Source organism: Mirounga angustirostris, unplaced genomic scaffold, assembly GCF_029215605.1.
Source record: "Mirounga angustirostris isolate CCGP_5_RB_7025 unplaced genomic scaffold, mMirAng1.0.hap1 SCAF_6, whole genome shotgun sequence".
In the NCBI taxonomy this organism is placed as follows: domain Eukaryota; kingdom Metazoa; phylum Chordata; class Mammalia; order Carnivora; family Phocidae; genus Mirounga; species Mirounga angustirostris.
Window position 1 is genome coordinate 113,428,047 of NW_026991714.1, and position 19,335 is coordinate 113,447,381.

Genomic DNA, 19,335 nt, shown 5'->3' on the forward strand with positions numbered 1-19,335 from the left:
TTCTCAGGGCATCCCATTGGGAGGCCATGGCGTGTGTCCCATTATTAATGATGTCACTGTCAACCCCTTGTTCAAGGTGAAACCTAGTTTCTTTACCGTAAAGTGGTGATTTTCCCTTTGTAATTACTATGTTATGGAGATAATTTGAGACTGTGTTCTAGCCATTGGTAATTCTAATGTGAATCAGTGCTTATAAAGTAGTGATTTTCTACTTGCATTATTACATCTACATTCATTAATTGGCATTCTGTAAGGGAGAGGTCTGTCTTCTCCTGTTTATTTTTTTACTATCACTAGGAACTCCTGGATTCTTATTCTATGCAATGAGTTAGAGTCTATTAGGTCATTATTTGTTTTGATGCTCAAATTGATCCAGACTTGGCTACTAGAAGCTCATCAAGTTGGCTCTTGAGTCCTTTTTCCACGTGCTCATCTTTTCTTGAGCACTTCTTACTTTTTGGCACTTAAAAGATGTTCCAAGGGCATCTGGTAGTTTCCCTGCCCCAGCCATGGAGTCAGCCATTTCTCCAAGGCTCTCTGATTCCCTCAGGAAGGATGGTATTTAGAGACCAGGACCTGAGTGGCAAATAAGATTTCCAGTTTCCTGTATTGTTTCTAGAGACGTGTATGTTCCAAAATCTTCAGTTTTTTGAGTTTTGGATCCTCTTCTTCATGACACTAGTTTTCCACAAATGTTTGGCACTTTGGCATAGTTGCTCACCTTTGTATTTGGTGTGAACCCCTGCTCCCCTCAGTTCTGTGTTTCTCGGCTTCCTGTTTTTATCAAGAAGTGATGGGGCAACAGCGGTTTCTTAGAGCAACAATTAAGAAGTGCTCCTTTCTTCTTGCCTAGGATTCAGGCTTTTCCCACTCTGCGTATTTACCTCCCCCCACCCCCACCTCAGCGAGTTTTGTCATTGTTAGGCCAGGTTTGGGGGAGCTTTCCTGACAGAGGAGGATGGAGCAATCCCGCTCAGGCTAGAGCTGGACTGGAGTTGTGGATGTTTTCGAGACAAATGTCCTGGGATACCAGCAGAGTGGCAGAGCATGAGAGGAAAGGAGAGCTTTCAGAAACATTGTTTACAGACCATACATATCCTCTCCACAGTGTTTCTAAACTACAAGTTGTTTCTGAAATAAAAGCAGAGGTCAGGTGTTACTTTGGCATTGTGCTGTGTGTGGGGACACACCTCGGGATTGACTGCCGCGGGCCCAGACTTCGGTTAGGTTGTGCATGTCGTCTGGGAGCTTCCTGCCTCCAGAGAGTCCGTGGCCGCCTGCAGCTGGGGGCCCAGGATGGACCCGCGCTGCCGGACTCCAGGCAGAGGCCACCGCTGCTAGCCGCTTAGCAGGGGCAAGCGACAGCCGGGACCCGCTGGGGCTGCCCCTCGGCTGCTCCTCCTCCACTCACTCCCCCCAAGCGTGTTAGGGGCTGAGTTTGAGTTTGGGGTTCCCCTGAAATCGCTCCCATCTCCAACAGTCTCAAATGTTTTGGGTTATGGTTTCCTGTTGCTATTTCATTTTATAGTCAATCCTTCTACTTCCCTTTTTGCAGAAATTATGAAAATTTTCTGATCGGCTTATGGCACCCTTTCCTGTTTTTCAGTATTATTTTTGAATCTGTTTCTCCATCAGATCTGGGGAGGTATGATACCACTCTGTGCTCAGTCCATTGCCTTGTTCTGGATGCCACGAGTGAAGGGTGTCCTAACATTGGCCTGGGTAACCGGGGGTCTATTTAGGGAGCACTGGCAAAGAGTCTGCACCCAGAGATATTAGATGCCTTAGTGGAGATAAGAAACCTGTCAAGTGAACTTTAGAATTCTTGTTAATCTGGTGTCCTCATCATAGAAGTGTTTAAACAGGAAATTTGCACTTAAACTGGGTATTAAGGTTTTGTGAAATTGGTTTTGTTGAATGGAAAGCATCCTATTTAAAAGAACCATTGTTTCTCTAGTTCTCATCCCAGAAACTTCTGGAGGGACTCGTCCACGCTGCTGGCCGAGTTTACCAGTTAGCGCTTGCATTCATAACCCCGTTAAGAGCAGTGGCCACGTGAGCAGCGGGGGGCAGGTGCCCCTTATGGAGATCAGTTCACTCCGCTTATTATGTGCAAGCCATTCCAAGCGAAAATCTTAGATGGTAAGACCGCACCACCCTCAGATCTCCACTTAGTCATCAGTACAGCTTGCCCAGTAAGAGCGAGATGGAGCAGAAGGAAGACACGGCAAGGGCTTTCTAGCGGCCAGGGCGACGGGCTACCGGCTCTCCAAATTTGGGCGAGAACGGCCCCAGTACATCATGCCTTGGGTTGCCATTAGTCTCGGCAGCTGAGAGCTGCACCGGGCAAGAGGCTCTGGCCGGAGGGAAGGGCAGGAAGGCCAGAGTCAACCCTGTGGTCAAGGTAATAAAACACCAAGATACTTAATGAAAGCTATTCGACCGACTGCCTCATACCACCGATGGAAACGGTTCAAGAGGTGGTGATTTACCGTCCGCACCAGAGTGGCCTGGCATACTCTTCCTTTTAACGCTGATGTTTTAGCATATCGAGCACACAAAGCTTAGTGGGAAATAAGTTCTGGGGGACAACCGTTTGATTTAATGACCCTTAGGAAACAAGGAGAAGGGCTGAGACCCTTGTGAGCCCTGACAACCAACTCCTGTCCTTGTTCACTGCCCCGTCCCATCCAGTTTTGTTATGGAGAAGAGTATGTTCCCCACACATGGGGTACCTGACTACCACAACACGAACACGTCCTGACAACCAGAGGGCTGCTCTCGCAAGCCCGTTTGCTGCAGGGACCGTAATGTTCTGAAAACCCTACACGGATACTGCGGGAAGAGCTGCAACTCCGAAGTGTAACTGTCTAAGCCAGTACTCTCCCCGCAGCCTGCTGGGGGGGCTCTGAACGTGTCACGCAGAACTTACTGGAACTGTGATGGCAAATACAGCCTGGAATCATGAGAGTCACATTTATCCCAAACCGTTTCATTTTGTCCCATATTTCTACCTCCTTTACCGAATCCTTTCGCTCTCCATAAAGAAACCAGGCCGAGATTTGAAGGGCATTGCTTTATTCCAGAGCTGATCACTACCGAAGGAGATTTTGACAATCGTCCTTCCCTACCTCCCTCAGCCTCCTTCCTGGTTAGAGATGCTCATGAGAATGAGGATGGTCATCAGCGAGTGGAGGAAGTAAAAAGGGTGAAGGCTGTACACATTTTAGTTCATGTTTTGACATGTCTTGGCCTTTACCATGTGGAGGCAAGGAGAAAAAGAAGTGGAATTAAGGTTACAGATAAATTCGAGGAAGGACCGAAACTGAGGGAAAGGGAATTTTGTCTCCTTTGGTTAACTCAACGAGGCCTTTGTCCCCATTTCTAATAGAAGCCAAACAGGTCGGTTTTCCCCTACTGCCCTGTAGTGGGTGGAGACTGGTTTCCAACATTGTCCAAGATGTCGCCTCCATTTTAAACATAGTCCTTCTGGGGAGGAATGATTTTCTAGCATAAGATTAGGGAGAAGAAGTGGGAGAAAGTTCTAAAGTTTCCAACCACAGGAGGAGCAATACACCAAAGAAGCTGCAGGACCCAGGGTGTGGCAAAGAGCTGAAGCCCACGATGCCATCCTGCCTCAGACGGCACGCCAAGCTAAGGTTCACACTTCCCCGGGCCAGGTTCGGCCCAGACAGAAGCCTTCCAGTTCTTCTCGTCATTAAGAAACAGGCAAACCCAGTGCATCTAGAGGAAGGCCCCAAATACCGCATCGTCTTTGCAGAAGTTTTCCAGGAAGAACTAGACCAACTGGATGGTCTCCAGACCAACCCTGGCCAGAGCTCCAGGCCAAGGAGAGCTGGGTGAGTCCACGACGTCTGGTCAGGGCTGTGCCCGGCGTTCAGGTCTTGAACATCAGGAATCCCCCGAATGCAGTGCCTGGTGGGTTTCTCTTGATGACTGATCCCTGGGTTAACTCAAACCACACCCTCTCACCTTTCTGCAGCTCGACCATAGCGAAGGTCGTGGCCGTGCTTCTACCCCTCCCCTCCTCGGTGGAACTGACAGGGGTCTGATGGTGACCTCCAAACACCAGCTGCCCGGCGCCTGACCCCGGGCCAAATTCAACGCTCACCGCAAACAGATAGACGCCACGCTCAGGGGCTCGGAAGTAGCCATGGTCAGGGAAGTAGCTGCTGCCGATGTTGATGTAAGTGGCGTTGAACTTGACTGTCTGCAGCACAGCCGTGCCTTCTGAAAAGCCGGCATAGAAGGCCACAGGGGAGCCTGGAATGCAGGAGGAAAGTGCTCAGTGACTATCTCTCACTCCCCCCGGTGGGAAACCAAACCCTGAGACCTGCCCTTCTCACCTTATTAACAGTAGGAATAGCTATTTCTAGATAACCCAGGTGTTCCCAATAGCGGCCTCAGAGGGTGGGAGCCAACTGGCCAACACTCACTGGGTCACTAATTGAGAGGAAAATACAAGTCGGTTGTCTCTACAAGTGTACATTTTTAAAAAGCACTTTTTCATTTGTTCCCCTTTCCTTCCAACATCCTGAGAGGTAAGTACCGCCCCCCTGAGGAAACCTTGAGTCCTGAGTGCTTAACTGGTTGTCCAAAGCTGCGTGGCTTGCCCAGGGCAAGATGGGGCAGGCACCCGGGTCTCTGACTTCCACACGACTGCCACCTCCTGGGATCTTGAGATGCCCAAGGGCAAGAGAGAAAATACTACCTATCCTCCAGGTGGTAATGCTAACACTGGTGAGGGAAAGAACACTGCAGCATCCTTCCTACTGGATGTCTGGCACGGGACCTTGGAGAGAGAAGAGCAGGTGGGACCAGACAAGAAAATTCTTCAAGCGGGTCATCTTAATGTTTTCAAACTGTTGCACAGAGCCCTAGGGTTACTGATGGGGAAACAGGCCCAGAAAGGGAAAGCCGGCTCCAGAAGACACAGATAGCAAATTACCACACTGGGAGCTGTCCTTGGATCTCCTGATTTCCAGTGCTCTTCCCACGTAAAAAAGCATTTTAGCCAGCCATATGGGAGGACAAGCGAGATGAAGAGAACACAGATGGCAGGCCCGCCAGGCCCACATGCAGGCGTGGAGCCAGAGGGAGCCTCTCCGTGTAGAGGGTGAGTGTACAGTGAGGAAGGAGCCAACCCAGCTACCTGGCCGTGACTCTCAGGCGGGGTGGGGGACAGAGCCAGGAAATGGGAAGGGTGAGTCCCAGGGGGTTCTGGCCATGACACTGGCCTTGGCACTGATGAAGTCATGTTCCCCATGTGCTCCCTCAACTCTCTGTGTGTCTCTCTGTATCTCTCTCTCTGCGTCTCTTGGTTGAGACCAAACTCCCCGTTTCTTAGGGGATAAAACCAAGCAAGGCCTAAAGGAGGGGCAATTTGCATCGTGGTTGGTGCCTTAATCCCACCTACAGCCCCACCTCTTTGGCTCCCGGTCCAGCAATAGTCTTGTGAATATCAAAATTTTGCTCTTCTTTGGTTCTGGAAGATTTTCTGAGAATTGGAGAGTTCAGAATAACTTTCCCATTTGTAGTAAGATTGTGTCCCGTCAAAGGCCCGCAGCTGGCTCTGCAGTTCCCCCAGCAGCCAGGAGGTGGGGCGCTCGCCCAGCCCAAGGGATGCCTGCCCAGCGCGCCCTCTGCCGGTACTTGGCTCTCTCTCCACCCGTTGCAGCCAGCCTGCCGGCCGCTCAGTCCCGCCTTCCAGGCCGACCCTACTGGCCCCTGGGTCCAACCTGCCCCTCAGAAGGCTCAAGGGTTGTGCTTCTCTGATTTGCTAGCAGGTAAACTGAGAGTGGCCTTCCCTGCAGGGCACAGATTCAAGACCTGTGGTCTTTCTACAAGACAAATAAGCGGGAATTTTTATTTTTAAGGAAAAACATTTTTTGAAATAAACTACTGCAGTGGTAAACTCAGACACCCTCAGGCAATTGAGGCCTTGCACCACTCGCAGGAGGAAAAAAGCTGGAAGAATTAGTGCAGAGCCTTGGCCCTGAAAATGCTGGGGAAACGGGGAGACGTTGACCGGTTTCTACTAAATGTTAGACCTTAGGTCAGGTATTCGGTAAATGTATCTGCTAGTCTTCATAACAAGTCTTCGATGTAGGTAGCGATTCTCCCATTTTACAGAGGGAGAAACTGAGACGAGTAAGTGGTGCTAGAGACCGTGCTCTGTCCACCGCCCCCAGGCCCCCAGGCCTCCAGGGCCAGGATGGAGAGTCGGCAGGAGCAGGGAGAGCTTGGGATGGGATCCTCAGCCAGGCCTCAGACTTCCCACATGCCAGGCTACACCGGGCTATAGACAAGCCCGGATGGCGGCCTTGTACCCGGTCCTGCGTCTGGATGAGGAGGTGGCCATAGCCCCGAGGCGGTCCTCTCCGGCAGGGGAGAATCACCCGGGGCACGGAGTCTAGGGGTCGCTTTCCCAGGGCCACGCTCAGGGAGGGGCGGGGAAGGCTCAGAGCTGGCTGCCCAGGGCCCAGGGCAAGAGCCAGCACCCTAGAGACAGCTTGGACAGGGTTCAGGGCTCTCTGTGACACTTACTGGCTGTGTGAACGGGACACTTCCCCTGACTGAGCTGCAGGGAGGACAGCAGTGACGACGTGCCGCTGGGGTTTATGATGACTCAACACGGCGAAGGCCGAGAAAGGCGACCCGGCGCGGAGCAGCGAGACGGACCAACTATGTCAGCACAGCAAGCTCCCTTCAGGGCCCACGGCCTTCCCCTGGATTCCCCGCGCGTGGGTACTGCCCATGGCAGGCCACACCAGGCCCCGTTCACATATTTGTACACAGGGGAGCTGATTCAACATGCACGGGGTGAAGTCGGGAGGACAGGAAGAGCTGCGATGGGGGGACTGGAGGCTGGGGCTGGCAGGAAAGGGAGGCTCTCCCCGCCCACTCTACAGGCGGGGTGGCAGTGGCCAGCCGTGTGTCTAGGAGCCTCAAGCATCCCATGGCCGGCCTGTGCCCGCTCACTGACAGTTGGCTCTTGTGACTTCTACCTGCTTATACTTCAGGTACCATAAGAGGCCCCTGGCCCTGAATGAAAGCGGGATCAGGGCAAAGCCGGCCCTGCATGGTCCTGACCCTTGGTCTCCCCGTTCTCTTCCACCTCGCCTTCTTGGAGGCCGAAAAGCTGCCCGCAGACAGCCCTGCCCCCCCAGGCCCACCCAGCCTCCCGCGGCTCGGGAACTCACCTGCCTCCCAGAGCACCCGCCTTCGGACAGGCTCACCCGTCCAAGTCTCCGCTTGCTTCCGGTCCCTCCTCCGGGGAGCTTCCGGACCCTTCTGCCTCTTCCCTTTCCTGCTCAGCATGGTCTGCAGCTTCCCCAGGTCCAGGCTGACGTTGGCAGCCACAAGCCCTTGGAAGTTTCCGAAGAGGCTGTGGAAGAGGCGCTGGTGGTGTTCCAAGTCGCGCTCGGTGGCGGCCAGCGCCTCGTGGAGGCCCTCGAGGGAGCGGTTGCGGGGGGAGGCCCCCGAAGCCTCGCAGCACAGGCCCACCCGCCGGAGGTCGGCGTCCAGGCGCTCCAGCTCCTGCGCCAGCCCCGCCGGGGTGGGCCCGCCGGCCTCGGCCGCCCGCTCCAGGGCCGCCACCCGCGCGGCCAGCGCGGCCCAGGCGAGCGCCTGCTCCCGCAGCCCGCTGGCGGCGTCCCGCAGGCCGGCGCGGATCTGCTCGTAGCGCAGGGGCAGCGGGCCGGGCGCCTCCTCCGCCATCTGCTCCATCACCTCCTCGCCGAACAGGGCGGCCAGCACGGCCTCGTGCCGCAGCGCGTCGTCCAGCAGGGCCGTGAAGTAGCTGTGCAGCTGGCCCACCTCGGCCCGCATCTCCCCGTGCGCCGCCCGCAGCGCGCTCGCCTCGCCGTCCAGCGCCCGCAGCTGGCTCCGCAGCCGCGCCGCGTCGGCCCGCGCCCGCTCGCCCTCCGCCCGCTGCGCGTCCACCGCCCGCGACAGCGCCGCCACCGTGCCGCTCAGGGCCTGCAGGGACGAGCCGTCGCGCTGGTGCCGCTCGTCCAGGCTCACCTGCGCCTCCTCCAGGGCGCGCGTGGTGTCCCTCTGGCCCTCGCGGATGACGTCCAGGTCGAAGTAGAGCTTCTGGCAGTTGCAGTCCTTGACGTACTTGATGAGGTCGGCGTGGCCGCCCTGCAGGTGCTGGAGGGTGAGGTTGAGCTCCAGGAGCTGCCGCTCCATCTCCTCCTTGTTCTCCTCCATGATCAGCGACTTCTCCATCAGGATGATGCGCAGCTCGCGCAGCGCCGTGTGGTTCACCTGCAGCTCCTCCAGCTGCCGCTCCACCTTGCTGATCTGATCGAAGGTCTCATCGGACTCCGAATACAGCTCCTTGATCTCATCCACGTGCTGCGCCAGGGTGGCCCTCATGTCCGCCAGGGTGCTCTGTAACTCCTCTTCCCTGCGGCCCGCGGCCGCGTGCAGCGCCGACAGGTTCCTCTGCAGCTGGCCCAGCCTGGCCTGCAGGCTCTCCGGCTCTGGCCTGGCCCCTGCCCCTGCCCCTGCCGCGGCCGGGACCAGGCTGCCGTTGGCCCCCACCGGCTCCTGGGCCTTAAGGAACCTCTTCAACTTGGCGTCCACGTCCGCCTCGACCTGGGAGAGCGACTGCTGCAGGGAGAGGTGCTGGGCGTGCATGCGTTCCTCCACATCCTGCCGCAACTGCCCCACTCTCAGGGCGTTCTCCTGGACCTTGCTCTCAAATTTGGCCCCAAGCTCCTGGAAGTCAGCCCTGGCCACCGAGCTCTCCTGGACCCCCCTGATGGCCTGTTGGTTGGCCTCCACATCAAGAGACAGGTTTCTTATGGCTTGGGAGAGGCTGTGCAGACTTTGGTTGAGGCTCCTCCACATGGGGCTGAAATGCACCTGTAGGAAGGCGTCCACGTGGGGCAGTAGCACTTGCTCCAAGGATCTGCCAGGCGCCTCTGCAACAGAGACACGCTTTTACACAGCCCTGCAGGAGCAGACACCCCTCCCCGGGCAAGGACTGGGCGGGGGTGGGGGGTCCTCTGAGATTTGGGCCTTCCTCTTGTCCCCTCGGGTATGAGCAGGCTCTGCCTCAGCCCCTGGAGCCTGCTACTCACCAGGCTCTGTCTGATTTGCCTCGATCGTGGCAGCTGTGAGATTGCTTGCCAGGGCCTTCCACTGGCCCGGGAGGCTGTCTGCCACCTGGTGAACGTCATTCTGGAGATCTCCCAGCAAGTGTTCCTGCCGCTCCATGATGTTGCTGGGCTCAGCCGCCGGGTGGCCTGAAGACACATGAGAGAGAAGCGTGGAGGTCTAACTCCCCAGGCCTGGGCAGATCAGGAGGTACAGAGAAGGAAATTTCCAGGTTCAGATGGAAATATCAGGGAGGTGTGTGCTGATGTCCTCCGAGCAGGAGCGTAGCAGCCTTTAGCTCCAGAAGAGGAAATGCATGCCCACGAGCCCTACCCCCCATCCCAGCACCCATAGCAGACATGACTAATCAATCACGGCACACTTTCCTCCTCAGCTGTGTGGACATGGCCTCTCAACATCATTTGAGGCAGCCCTTGTCAGAAGATAAGGAGTTCACCACATGATGAAACTCATTCGCCATCCCGGACGTGGCCCAGCCTTGAAAGGCCGCACAAATGGTGCCTCTTGGTGGTTCTGTGCTGACTCTAGACCAAGGATAGTATGACTTCCCGGCCCCAGTAGGACACATGTGGGAAAGCTTCTTCCAGGCCATGGGATCTTGTGCCATTCAAGGGTCAGGGAAGGTGCCAGATGAAGCTGTCCTCAGAAAATGGAGTCAAGGAAAAGGGTGTGGTGCTTAGCCAGCAGGTAGTAACAGAGGGCCCTGTGACTCTGGCCTCCTTGGTGTGAGGGTAGGCTGATACAGAGCCCCGGAAGGGCCCCTGCTGATTCTGGGCACAGAGTTTTCCCGAAATGGCACCACCCTATCAAAAGAGAAAGGGCCTGGGCACATGGGTTCTGCCTGCCTGCCTGCCTGCCCTTCCTGCAGCTTCTAGGGAAGCAGCATACCAGGTTCAAAGCCGACTGGCCCATCCCAAGGCTCCTGGAGGCCATCACCTAGATCTTCAGGCTCAGGGATTGCCGTGGGATCTGCGGAGAGGAGGCAACAGATAGTGACCCCACAGGTCAGAGGAACTGCCTGACCTCTGGGGTCAGAGGTTGGAGGGGAGGGAGCCCCGGGGAGCCCTACCGTGGTGCTGGCAGTCAGGGCCCGCAAAGCCAGGGCAGCACCTCCAGGCCACGGAGGCCAGCACCTTCTGCTTGACCTGGTACACCGGCTTGTGTGCCATGCGATACCTGGGGAAAGAGGGGCCAGCTCAGTGACTCCAGGGTGCGCCAGCGTGGGCCTCGGATGGACGGCCCGCCCTGCGCCATCCTACCCCCACTCACATGACTTTGACTTTCTGGCAGTCCAGAGTCCCCTGTGGACATGGCTGCTGTGAGTGGACGAGGAATTTCTCCGTTTTGCAAGCAGCTACAAAGGTGACCAGCCTGGACTTCTGGTAAGGGCACCAGTTACTGGAAAAACAAGCCAGAAGAGAGGGCTGCCGAGCCACGCCCAGGTCCCATAGGACCCTTCCTAGAGGTCAACAGTGATACCAGCGCCCCACCCCGGCCTCCCGGCCCCACCCAATGCCCGGGATTCTAGAATCCATTAGCCTGAGAGGGGAGCACTCTGCATTATTCATCCCTCGACTCCAGGACAAAAGCTCCGCAAACCCTCCTGCAAGGGCATCTACTCCATGCCTTCCAGGAAGGCCCTCGAGCAGGGGCCAGCACAGAGACACTGAAGAGCAGCCTCCAAATCACACAGCAAAATGACCCATGGAGCTAGGAGGGCCTCTCACTGTTTCTCTTGGTGCCAGGGAGGCAGCATAATGCTGCTGGGGCTGGAGGGTCCTGGGTTCAAATCCTTCACACTCCAGCTGTGTGACCTTGAGGGAGGCACTTAGGGAGCTCCCCCTTCCCCATTCCTCAGCTGGAGATGCTAATACCCTCCTCCAGGTGTGCGGATGAGTATCAAGGGCCTGGCTCCTGACAAGTGCTCAGCGAACCCTGCTGCCCTGCCCCATCACCACTCACACGTTTCCTCACAGGGACCAGGCTGCGGGGAGGGCACCTGCTCCCTGGCCGCTCCCCGTGATGGCCATTATGGAAATGGGCTTTCAAACAGTTGTGGGACAAGGCAGCTGAGCTGAGCAGTCCTTTCTCTGGGCAAGATCCTACAGGGTGCTTAGGGGGTCACATTCAGCATCCTGAACACCAGAGGGGTAGCCTCTCCACCTCTGCCCTTTACCAGTGTGTATGGTTGCAAATGCCCAGGAGCAGGGGTGCTCATGGCTGGCACAGCCCCAGCTCACTGATCCGGTGACAGCCTTGAAGGGCTCAGTACAATAGGTCAGAGGGTCCTTCGCCTGGTAATCAGCTCCCAGAACGGAGCTCTCCAGAGTTGCAAGCGGCAATGACTTCCATGGCTCGGCTCAGCTCAGCACCTCCTCGGGATTGGGTGCTGGGCTAAAGCTCAGCAGCACTCAGCGCCAATATGGAGGAACAGACCTTCCCCCCAGGGTCCCCAGGAAAAAGCAGGCAATCTCAGATGATGTGGAAGGTGCTAGCTGGGGAGACTTTCAGAAGGAGGTGATAATTTGGCACCAGGGGCTGTGATAGAGGTTATGGCCCGCTGAAATGCAGGGGCTGGGCCAGGGAAGGGCTGCAGAGGTAAGGGGAAGCCAGGCTGTGGAGGCCTGAGTGCTAGCTGAGGAGCTGGACCTTGCAGTGAAAGCACGGAAAGTGTGTGTGTGGTGGGTGGGGGGGGGGGGTTGAGCAGTGGAGTGACATGACAGAGCCACCCTGGTTCCTGGGTACAGAAAGGACAAGAAGGGGCAAGGTATAGGTAGGTGGCTGTGTCAGGGATCTAGGTGGAAGATGCTGGCAGGTTCCATGGGTAATGGTGGTGGGTATGGAGAGGAATGGCCACACTTGTCAGATATTAGGAGGCAGTGTTCAGGGCCTTGGAGATGGAGTGGCCATCGGGCTGGGATCTTACTCTCTGGAGCTGGTCTCTGTACTGGGGCTACCAGGCACAAAGGGATGGGGTAGGGCAGGGGGAAGGATTGACGGGGGTTGAGTGACCATATCTGTTTTGAAAGCTGAGGACCCCCAGCCTGATTTCCCACTTGGATCCTAAAAGCCTGGTGGGCAGGTTTTAGCCTCTTGGTAGCAGACTGAAAAAGCTTGTCAGGAAAATGACACCACTCAAGAGGAAAGAGCTAAAAAAAAATAACATCAGGGGCTCCCCTAGTAAAATAGCCCCAGAACATATTATGACAAAAGAAGTCAGAAAGCTCCATCCGTACAGCCAGCTTCCAATCAGCTTCTTAGTCTGTCTACTCTCAAGTGGGCAGACGTCCAAGATGACTCCTGAGAAAAATCTCTAGTACAAAAGAGGGAGGTCAAAAACAAGCAATTGGAAAAAAAATCAACTTGGACAAACCCAACACTGTGCAGAGAAGAGAAGTCCCTCAAATTTGTAATAATAGCCCCAGATCTATAAGAGAAGTTACTACAGCCAAGAAAGAACAGGAAGCTATTTTAAAAATGGAAGAACATTCAGAGAATGAAAAGGACCCTTGGAAATTAAAAATATAACAGTAGAAATGCAAAGGAGATTTAATAGAAATGTTAGAGGTTAGAGAAATTTTCCTAAAAAAAGAGCAAAGAGAGAAAGAGAAAACAGGAGAGGAAAGATCAGAAAAATAGATCCTGGAAATCCAGCATCCAAATAATAGGAGTTCCATAAAGAGAACAGAGCGAGGAAATCATTGATGAAAAAAATCAAACAAATATTACGGAAGTGAAGGGCTTGAACCTCCAGATTCAAAGGGTCCACCAGTTACCTGCAATATGATGGAAAAAACTCAGTATCATGGAATTTTAGAATTCTGGAAATGAAAATAATTCTATACTTTCTAGAGAGAAAAATCAAGACACACACACACACACACACATTAGCACTTAGAATGGCTTGAACCCCTCAACAGCAACACTAGAAACAGTGGAGAACTGCCTTCAAAATAGGGAATGGGGGCACCCGGGCGGCTCAGTCAGTTAAGCGTCTGACTCTTGGTTTCGGCTCAAGTCATGATCTCAGGGTTGTGAGATCAAGCCCCACACTGGGCTTCATGTTCTGCATGGAGTCTGCTTGTCCCTCTCCCTGCTCGCACTGCCCCCCTCAACCCGCTCAAATAAATAAATAAATAAAATCTTTTTAAAAAAATACAGAAGGAAAACATTTCCAATTTAGAATCCTATACCCAGCCTAACTATCAATCAAAGTGAAGAGAGCAGAATAAAGACATTTTCAACAAATCAGATTTCAAAACCTTGCACACCCCAGGATCCCTCATCAGGGAGCTACTAGAACAGTGGTTTGCAATCTTGCCATCAAATCTTCACATCAAAACCACTGTATAGCACTTTATAAAGAAGAGCCTCTGGGCTCCACTCCAGATCAATGAAGCAAGAGTCTCTGGGATTGTGGCCTGAGCATCAATATTTTAAAGTTCTCTGGGTCATCCTAAGTCACAGCCTAGGACAGAGTACCATTGTGCCAGAGGTACTCCACCAACACAGGCCAGAGAACCAAGCACAAGGAAGGCACGGCCTCAGGAGACAGATGTTCCAGGAGGGAGTCGGGGGGAAGGGAGAGCCCAGTAGAGTGGTGGGCAGTGGGTGTGGGGCCAGCGTCCAGACTGGAGCACAGCTGGGGCTCTGGGAGTGATGTCACCGAGAAGACACAGTGGTCAAACACCTGACACGGATGAAAGGGGAGAGCAGATGTGGACAAGTAGCCAAGAGTTTAGGATTGAGTAGTGACAGAGACACAGGGAATGAAGCCAAAGAAACAAAAAAATGAAGACAGTTGTTTATTCCAGGGAAAACCAAAAATATGAAGTGTGCGGGGCGGGGGGTGGGCAGGGGGAGGGAGGATTCATAGGTTTTTTTCGAGTCTTCACTCTGAGTAGCATACATAGTCGTATAAATGTAAACACTTAAAATGACAATATGGGAGGATGATGGATAGGCAGTGCGTGTGTGTGTGCCCAAGTATGCACGTGCACGCATTCTTGCACGCCTATGCATGCATGTTGGGGTTGGAGTATGGAGTGGGAATGAGAGCTGAATCATGGATAATGCTACGTCCCAAGAAGTAGCAATATAAACATGTTAGTTAGAGACACAGGGGTAAATGCCAAAGGATTCACCTAAAGAGTTCAAAGCATTGCCTTTGGGGACCAGTAGGGGCAGGGCCTTCTGACTGTCTCAACGAACTTTGCAGAAGGTTTGACTCTAACCCAGAGGGTGAGCACAGTTTTTCCATAAAGGGAGAGAGAATAAATATTTTACACGAAACTGACTACATAATTTGTAGTGTCCAGTGCAAAATGACAATGTGGGACAACAATAGAGATTAAACCAAGTGTGGGGCCCTTCTGTGGGCGTGCCCTGTGTGACGGCTCAGGTCACACGCCCATGGAGCTGGCCCTGACTTTAGGCAAAGAATGTTCACTCAACACGGAAAGAGCGACTATGACAGTGCTAGGCCCAGAGTTTAGGGACCACGGGTGAGATGGCCACCTGTACAGACTGTTCCAGGACCAGAAACTCCAGCCTCCACCCTACCCCCACCCTGGGCCCCATGGAAATGCTGGAACATGGGCCTGTAGAAAAGCGTTTCTCTAACCAGTGGTTCTCGGTGGGGAGGGGCGCGGGGGGGGGCGGCGGGTGTAGGGGGGAAGGGACTTCCTCCACTGGGAGGGTGGCCGTGAACCTGGCATCTAATGCACAGAGCCCGAGGATGCTGCCGAACACCTCGCAAGGCACACAGCACAGCCCAGCACCCCCGCGGCCAAGAATTAGCCAGTTCCAAATGCCCGTAGTGCCGAGGTTCAGAAACACCCACTCAAAACAAAGTTCTGTTCATTGCTCACCCTCTGAACTGCTGTGGAGGGTCCAGAAGGCCTGTGCCCAGGGGAGCTGGGTCTGGTCCAGCCTGCCAGCCAGTGACTGGGACTTTCCACCTCGGGCTCCTGGAACCAGAAGTGGTGCCGCCCACCCTTCCTGCCTAGGAACTTTCTCTCCTGACCTGCCCAAACCTCAGGCTCCAACTATTCTCCCTGCCCACGCTCCCCCCCGCCCAACCCTTGGCAGCCCTATCCCCTTGGCATAGTACAGGCCGCTGGCCCAGAAACCCTGGGAACATTCCTGACCTTTGCTTTGGTTTCCTCCAGCTCCTGGCAGCTGCATGCTGGCCCTCTGAGCCTGAGCCCCCAGCCCGGCTCGCCGAAGCTCCCATTGTTCTCACTGCGCCCCCTTTGCACCTTCATCCCCTGGGGCCAGCCTAGAAATGAGTGCAGGGATCCTCCAGCGAGTTTGGGCTGCCCTGGGCCTCTGACATGGCCCCCACCTGAGGCTTTGCCCCAGTCAGGAGAGTGCTAGCCCCTCTGGAGCTTCTAATGCAAGCTCAGAAGCTTGGGCGCCCCCCTGCCGTCCCCCTTCCTGGGCTCAGGGTGACCGTGAGCAAGGCCTTTCCCCCCTCCCCAGTCCTGGCAATGTGGAGAAGATTGGCACCTCCGGCCCCTCCCTTGGGACAGAGGGAGGGGCTATGGGGGAAGCTGAGCCAGCTTCCAGCAAGGAGAGGGCTGTGAGCTGGAGCCCCCCGAATTATGGATGTGCCACTGCCACTGTCCACTGAGACACTTCAGTGCCAACAGAGCCCCCCTCGGACTGTCCCTTCCGTCATTCTGGGGAAGGAGGGCGTGTTCTCTGCACCCTTGCTTTCTGAGACCTCGAATGCAGCCTTGAATACGACCACTCCAGGGGAGAATTTGCGGGGCTTTGTCTTTGAGCTGGAAAGGGGCTTTGGCAGAGGAGCCTGAGGCCCACTCGATGTCCAGAGTGGGGGTTCCCCGAGTGCGCCCAGGGCCCTGTACTTCTGACGGCAGGAACAGGTGCAGGAGGTGCAGCTACGGCCGTGACGCGTGGCCTGGGCTCCGTCCTGTGTGACCTCCAGCCGTGTGCAGGCCTGCCCTGGGCCACCAGCGCTCAGCTGCACTCAATCACAGATGCTACTTGTGCGTGGGCCAAGAGAAGCTGATGCTGGCGGGCAGGGCCAGCTGGACAGCTGGGAGCAGCCTCTCCTACACCACCGCCCATCCTGGGGGGGCCAGGACAGCGGGTACCCGGGATTTGCAGCCCACTGGATGCTCGGACCTGTCACTTAGGAGCTGGGTGGCGTCCCCATTCCTCTGAGCCTCACAGCATGGAGAGAGCCGAGGGAGCTGCCTTGTCACCACGGTGTGGAGATGGGGCACCTTGCCCAGGGCTCAGCTTGGTCCCCAACGCAGGCTCAGCCCTGCAGGGGTGCTAATGCGGGCTCTGAGGAGCCCACCTGCTAAACCGCTGCTCAATCCCACTCCCACCAAAACCAGGGAGCATCAGAAGAGCCTCCTCCCCAAGGAGTCCAAATACACATGTTGCTGGGGGTCCCAGAGCTGTGGGAAGCACCCAACCATGTCCCGCCTCCACCCTGGGACCTGGCATCTGGCACCAAATTGTTCTGTTCGAACTTCTCCTTGGAAATAGTCTCATCTGAGCCTATGTCCAGGGTCTACCAGAAACAGGTGTGGGGCGGGGCAAATGCAGGCTGGGAGGCCTGGTTCTGGCAGCCAGGGGCTGAGGGTCCACCAGGCTTGTCCCTGATGCTGCCGGGCCCCACCTGCCCTTCCCCCTGTTGCAGGAGGGAGGCTGGAGCACCATTTCCGCCTCTCCCTTCACAGAGCATGGGAAGCAATCAGCCCGAGGAAGCTGAGCAGCATTTCCTTCCTTTCACACCAGCCCCTCCGGAGGCCTTGACAACCTGGGCTGGGCCTGTGGGGACCACAGCTTCTGGGTTGTGGGCAGGAGACCCAGCAGGCCTGCTGGGACCCCCAGGCTTCCCCGGGACCAGGGTATTCCTGGGCTGGGACGCCCTTCTATGTACATCCGCACATGCTCTGCACACACTGGGACCGACCAGGGAATGGATGAGTGAGCTCCATGGGGCAGCCCACAAGTCCCTCCCCATAGCCAAGGGGGTGTGGAAAAAGAGGAATGTCTCCTACCTTCTTCTGATCCACCTGGAACCCTGAGCCTCTCTTTTATCAAAAGGAAGCAGGCAGCCCAAAGAAAGGGGCATGGAGCTAGTGGCTTTGGGGAAGGGAGGCTTGGTTCTTGGACGTGAAATCAGAGTTGGGTGGCTGGAGTCCCCCACCAAGAATCACCCACACCATCCAGCACCGAGCCGGCCTGGTGGCGGGGCAGAGATGGGGCGGCTCCCCACTTGGCCAGCAGCCCCCTCACTGAGAGTCGGCATGCACTTGCTTATTCTTTCCTCTCCATGGGCAAATCTGCTTTCAGGAAAGTGTCCAACAAACACATTCACCTTGAAGCGTCAGAGCTGTATAGAACTGTCCCAGGCGGATTCATTCTGTAAGCCAACGTGACAGTGAATCTCAGAGAGCCAAATGGAAGACTCTGGGTGGGTGTAAGTTGACCCCTCTCACCCTCTAAATCCATATAAACACTCTCACCAAGCCTGGTTTGTGTGTGTGTGTGGTCAGGGGGGCGGTAGGCACATTAGGCACATCTGGGGGTTGGGGCTGCCTCTGAGTGTTCAGGGACCAGAACATGAGCTCTGAAGTCAGACTGAGATCGTGGTTTCTCCTTAGCTGCGTGATCTTGTGGCAGCTGCTTAGTCTCTCTGAGCCTCGGGCTCTGCGGCAACCCGGGCTGTTGGGAGGATTCACTGAGATAACACTTGGCAAGGTGACTAGCCCAAGAGGGACCCAGTAAAGGACCTACTGCTCTGACGGTGGAGGACCCGAAGGAGGGACCCACGGGCCCAGCACCTTATCGGCAGGGGCCCCAGGGCCTGGACAAATACAAGGCTGGAAAATGGTGTCCTGGTTCAGTCCCAAGACCATCCTACCCATATCCAGAGGGGCACTGAAGCGGAGCTCCCTGGATGCCGTGGCCTCCTCCTTGTTCTGGAAATAGAGCAGAGCACCCTGTCTGCTCGCTGCCTGTCCCTCAGCCTGAGGACCCACACCAGTCCCCCGGGGGCAATCAGACAAAAATCCAGTCCCCAGGAGTGTCTGTCTTCTATGACTTAGGCCAAGCCAGCCTCACCTAGGCTCAACTGTCAGAGTTTACTTATTTCGAAGAACAGGAGCCATTGCCAGGCCAGCTGGAAACTTCTGGAACTACTGCCCCTCATCACCCCATGCTAAGCGGTTGGTGGCAAGAAATGCTCCTGCCCGACCTCCAGGTCCATTCCCTGCCATGGGCCAGGCAGGGAAGTTCCTGTGGTGCCCAGTCCGGGCTGCCTGGGGGTGGCCTCTTGAAGGGAGCCTGGCACCTGGCACCTCCTTCAGCCTCACAGCTGGCCCAGCAGGTAGACAGTAGTAGGTCATTTCACAGATGGGTAACTGGGGTCCCGAGAGACCTGCCCTGGCTGAGCTGGGACTTGGATCATGTACATGACCTCCCCCAAGGTCGAGGTCCTCCTTACCTTCTGCTGGGGTCCCTGCCGGTGTCCTCAGCCTCCGCCCTCCAGACCCCAGGCAGCCTTGGGTTGTGTGGATCCGAGAGCCCGCTACCTGGGGCCTGGGCCGAGGCCCCCAGCAGCCCCCAGCCCAGGGGCCCTCCGAGGCCGAGCAGCAGTGTCAGGATCATCTTGGCAGTGGGGCAGGCTCAGCTGCAGCAAGGGACTCCACAAACTGCTGGTGAGGGTGACGTCGTCTTCAAGTTAAGTCTCAGAAGGAAAAGAAAGCACAGGGACAACAAAGAGAGGAAGTGGCCTGGGCCGGCCCACCCGGTGAGCCTCGTCCGGCCTCCCCCAGTGCCCCCCCCCCCCACCGTCCCCCACAGAGGCAGCCAACAACTCAGGCTGGTTCCTGTGCCTCAAGAGGACTTAGGTCAGGGACACTGGAGGTGTGGGACGCACAGGGAGACGGCCCCACCAAACGTCCCCATAGAAGCTAGGAGAGCCCAAGCGAGGAGGTGGGGCTGCAGGAAGCGGTCGGGTCAGTCTCAGGAAACCTGCTGCCCATCCATGCTGGTGGTCAGGAAGTGGGGGGCACTTCATGCCTACTCAGCACCTTCCACCCCAGGGCTGTGGGAGCCAGCAGGTGGGTGGAGACTCGAGAGAGAAAGGAGCTGTCCTAGGGTCGCTAGGGCATTGGAGAACCCTTGCGGGCTCCTCTG

General features: G+C 55.9%; 1 protein-coding gene across 1 annotated transcript; it reads right to left on the reverse strand.

The window, feature by feature from the left end:
- Window positions 1–468: 468 nt before the first annotated feature.
- On the reverse strand, window positions 469–18,903 carry MMRN2 (multimerin 2). Its single transcript, XM_045878252.3, has 7 exons — window positions 18,641–18,903; window positions 10,420–10,548; window positions 10,220–10,326; window positions 10,039–10,119; window positions 9,114–9,278; window positions 7,224–8,954; window positions 469–4,284 (listed from the first exon to the last, which is right to left on the reverse strand). The coding sequence occupies exons 1-7, from the start codon at window positions 18,802–18,804 to the stop codon at window positions 3,899–3,901; spliced, it is 2,763 nt and encodes a 920-aa protein (XP_045734208.1). The 5' UTR covers window positions 18,805–18,903; the 3' UTR covers window positions 469–3,898.
- Window positions 18,904–19,335: the final 432 nt, after the last annotated feature.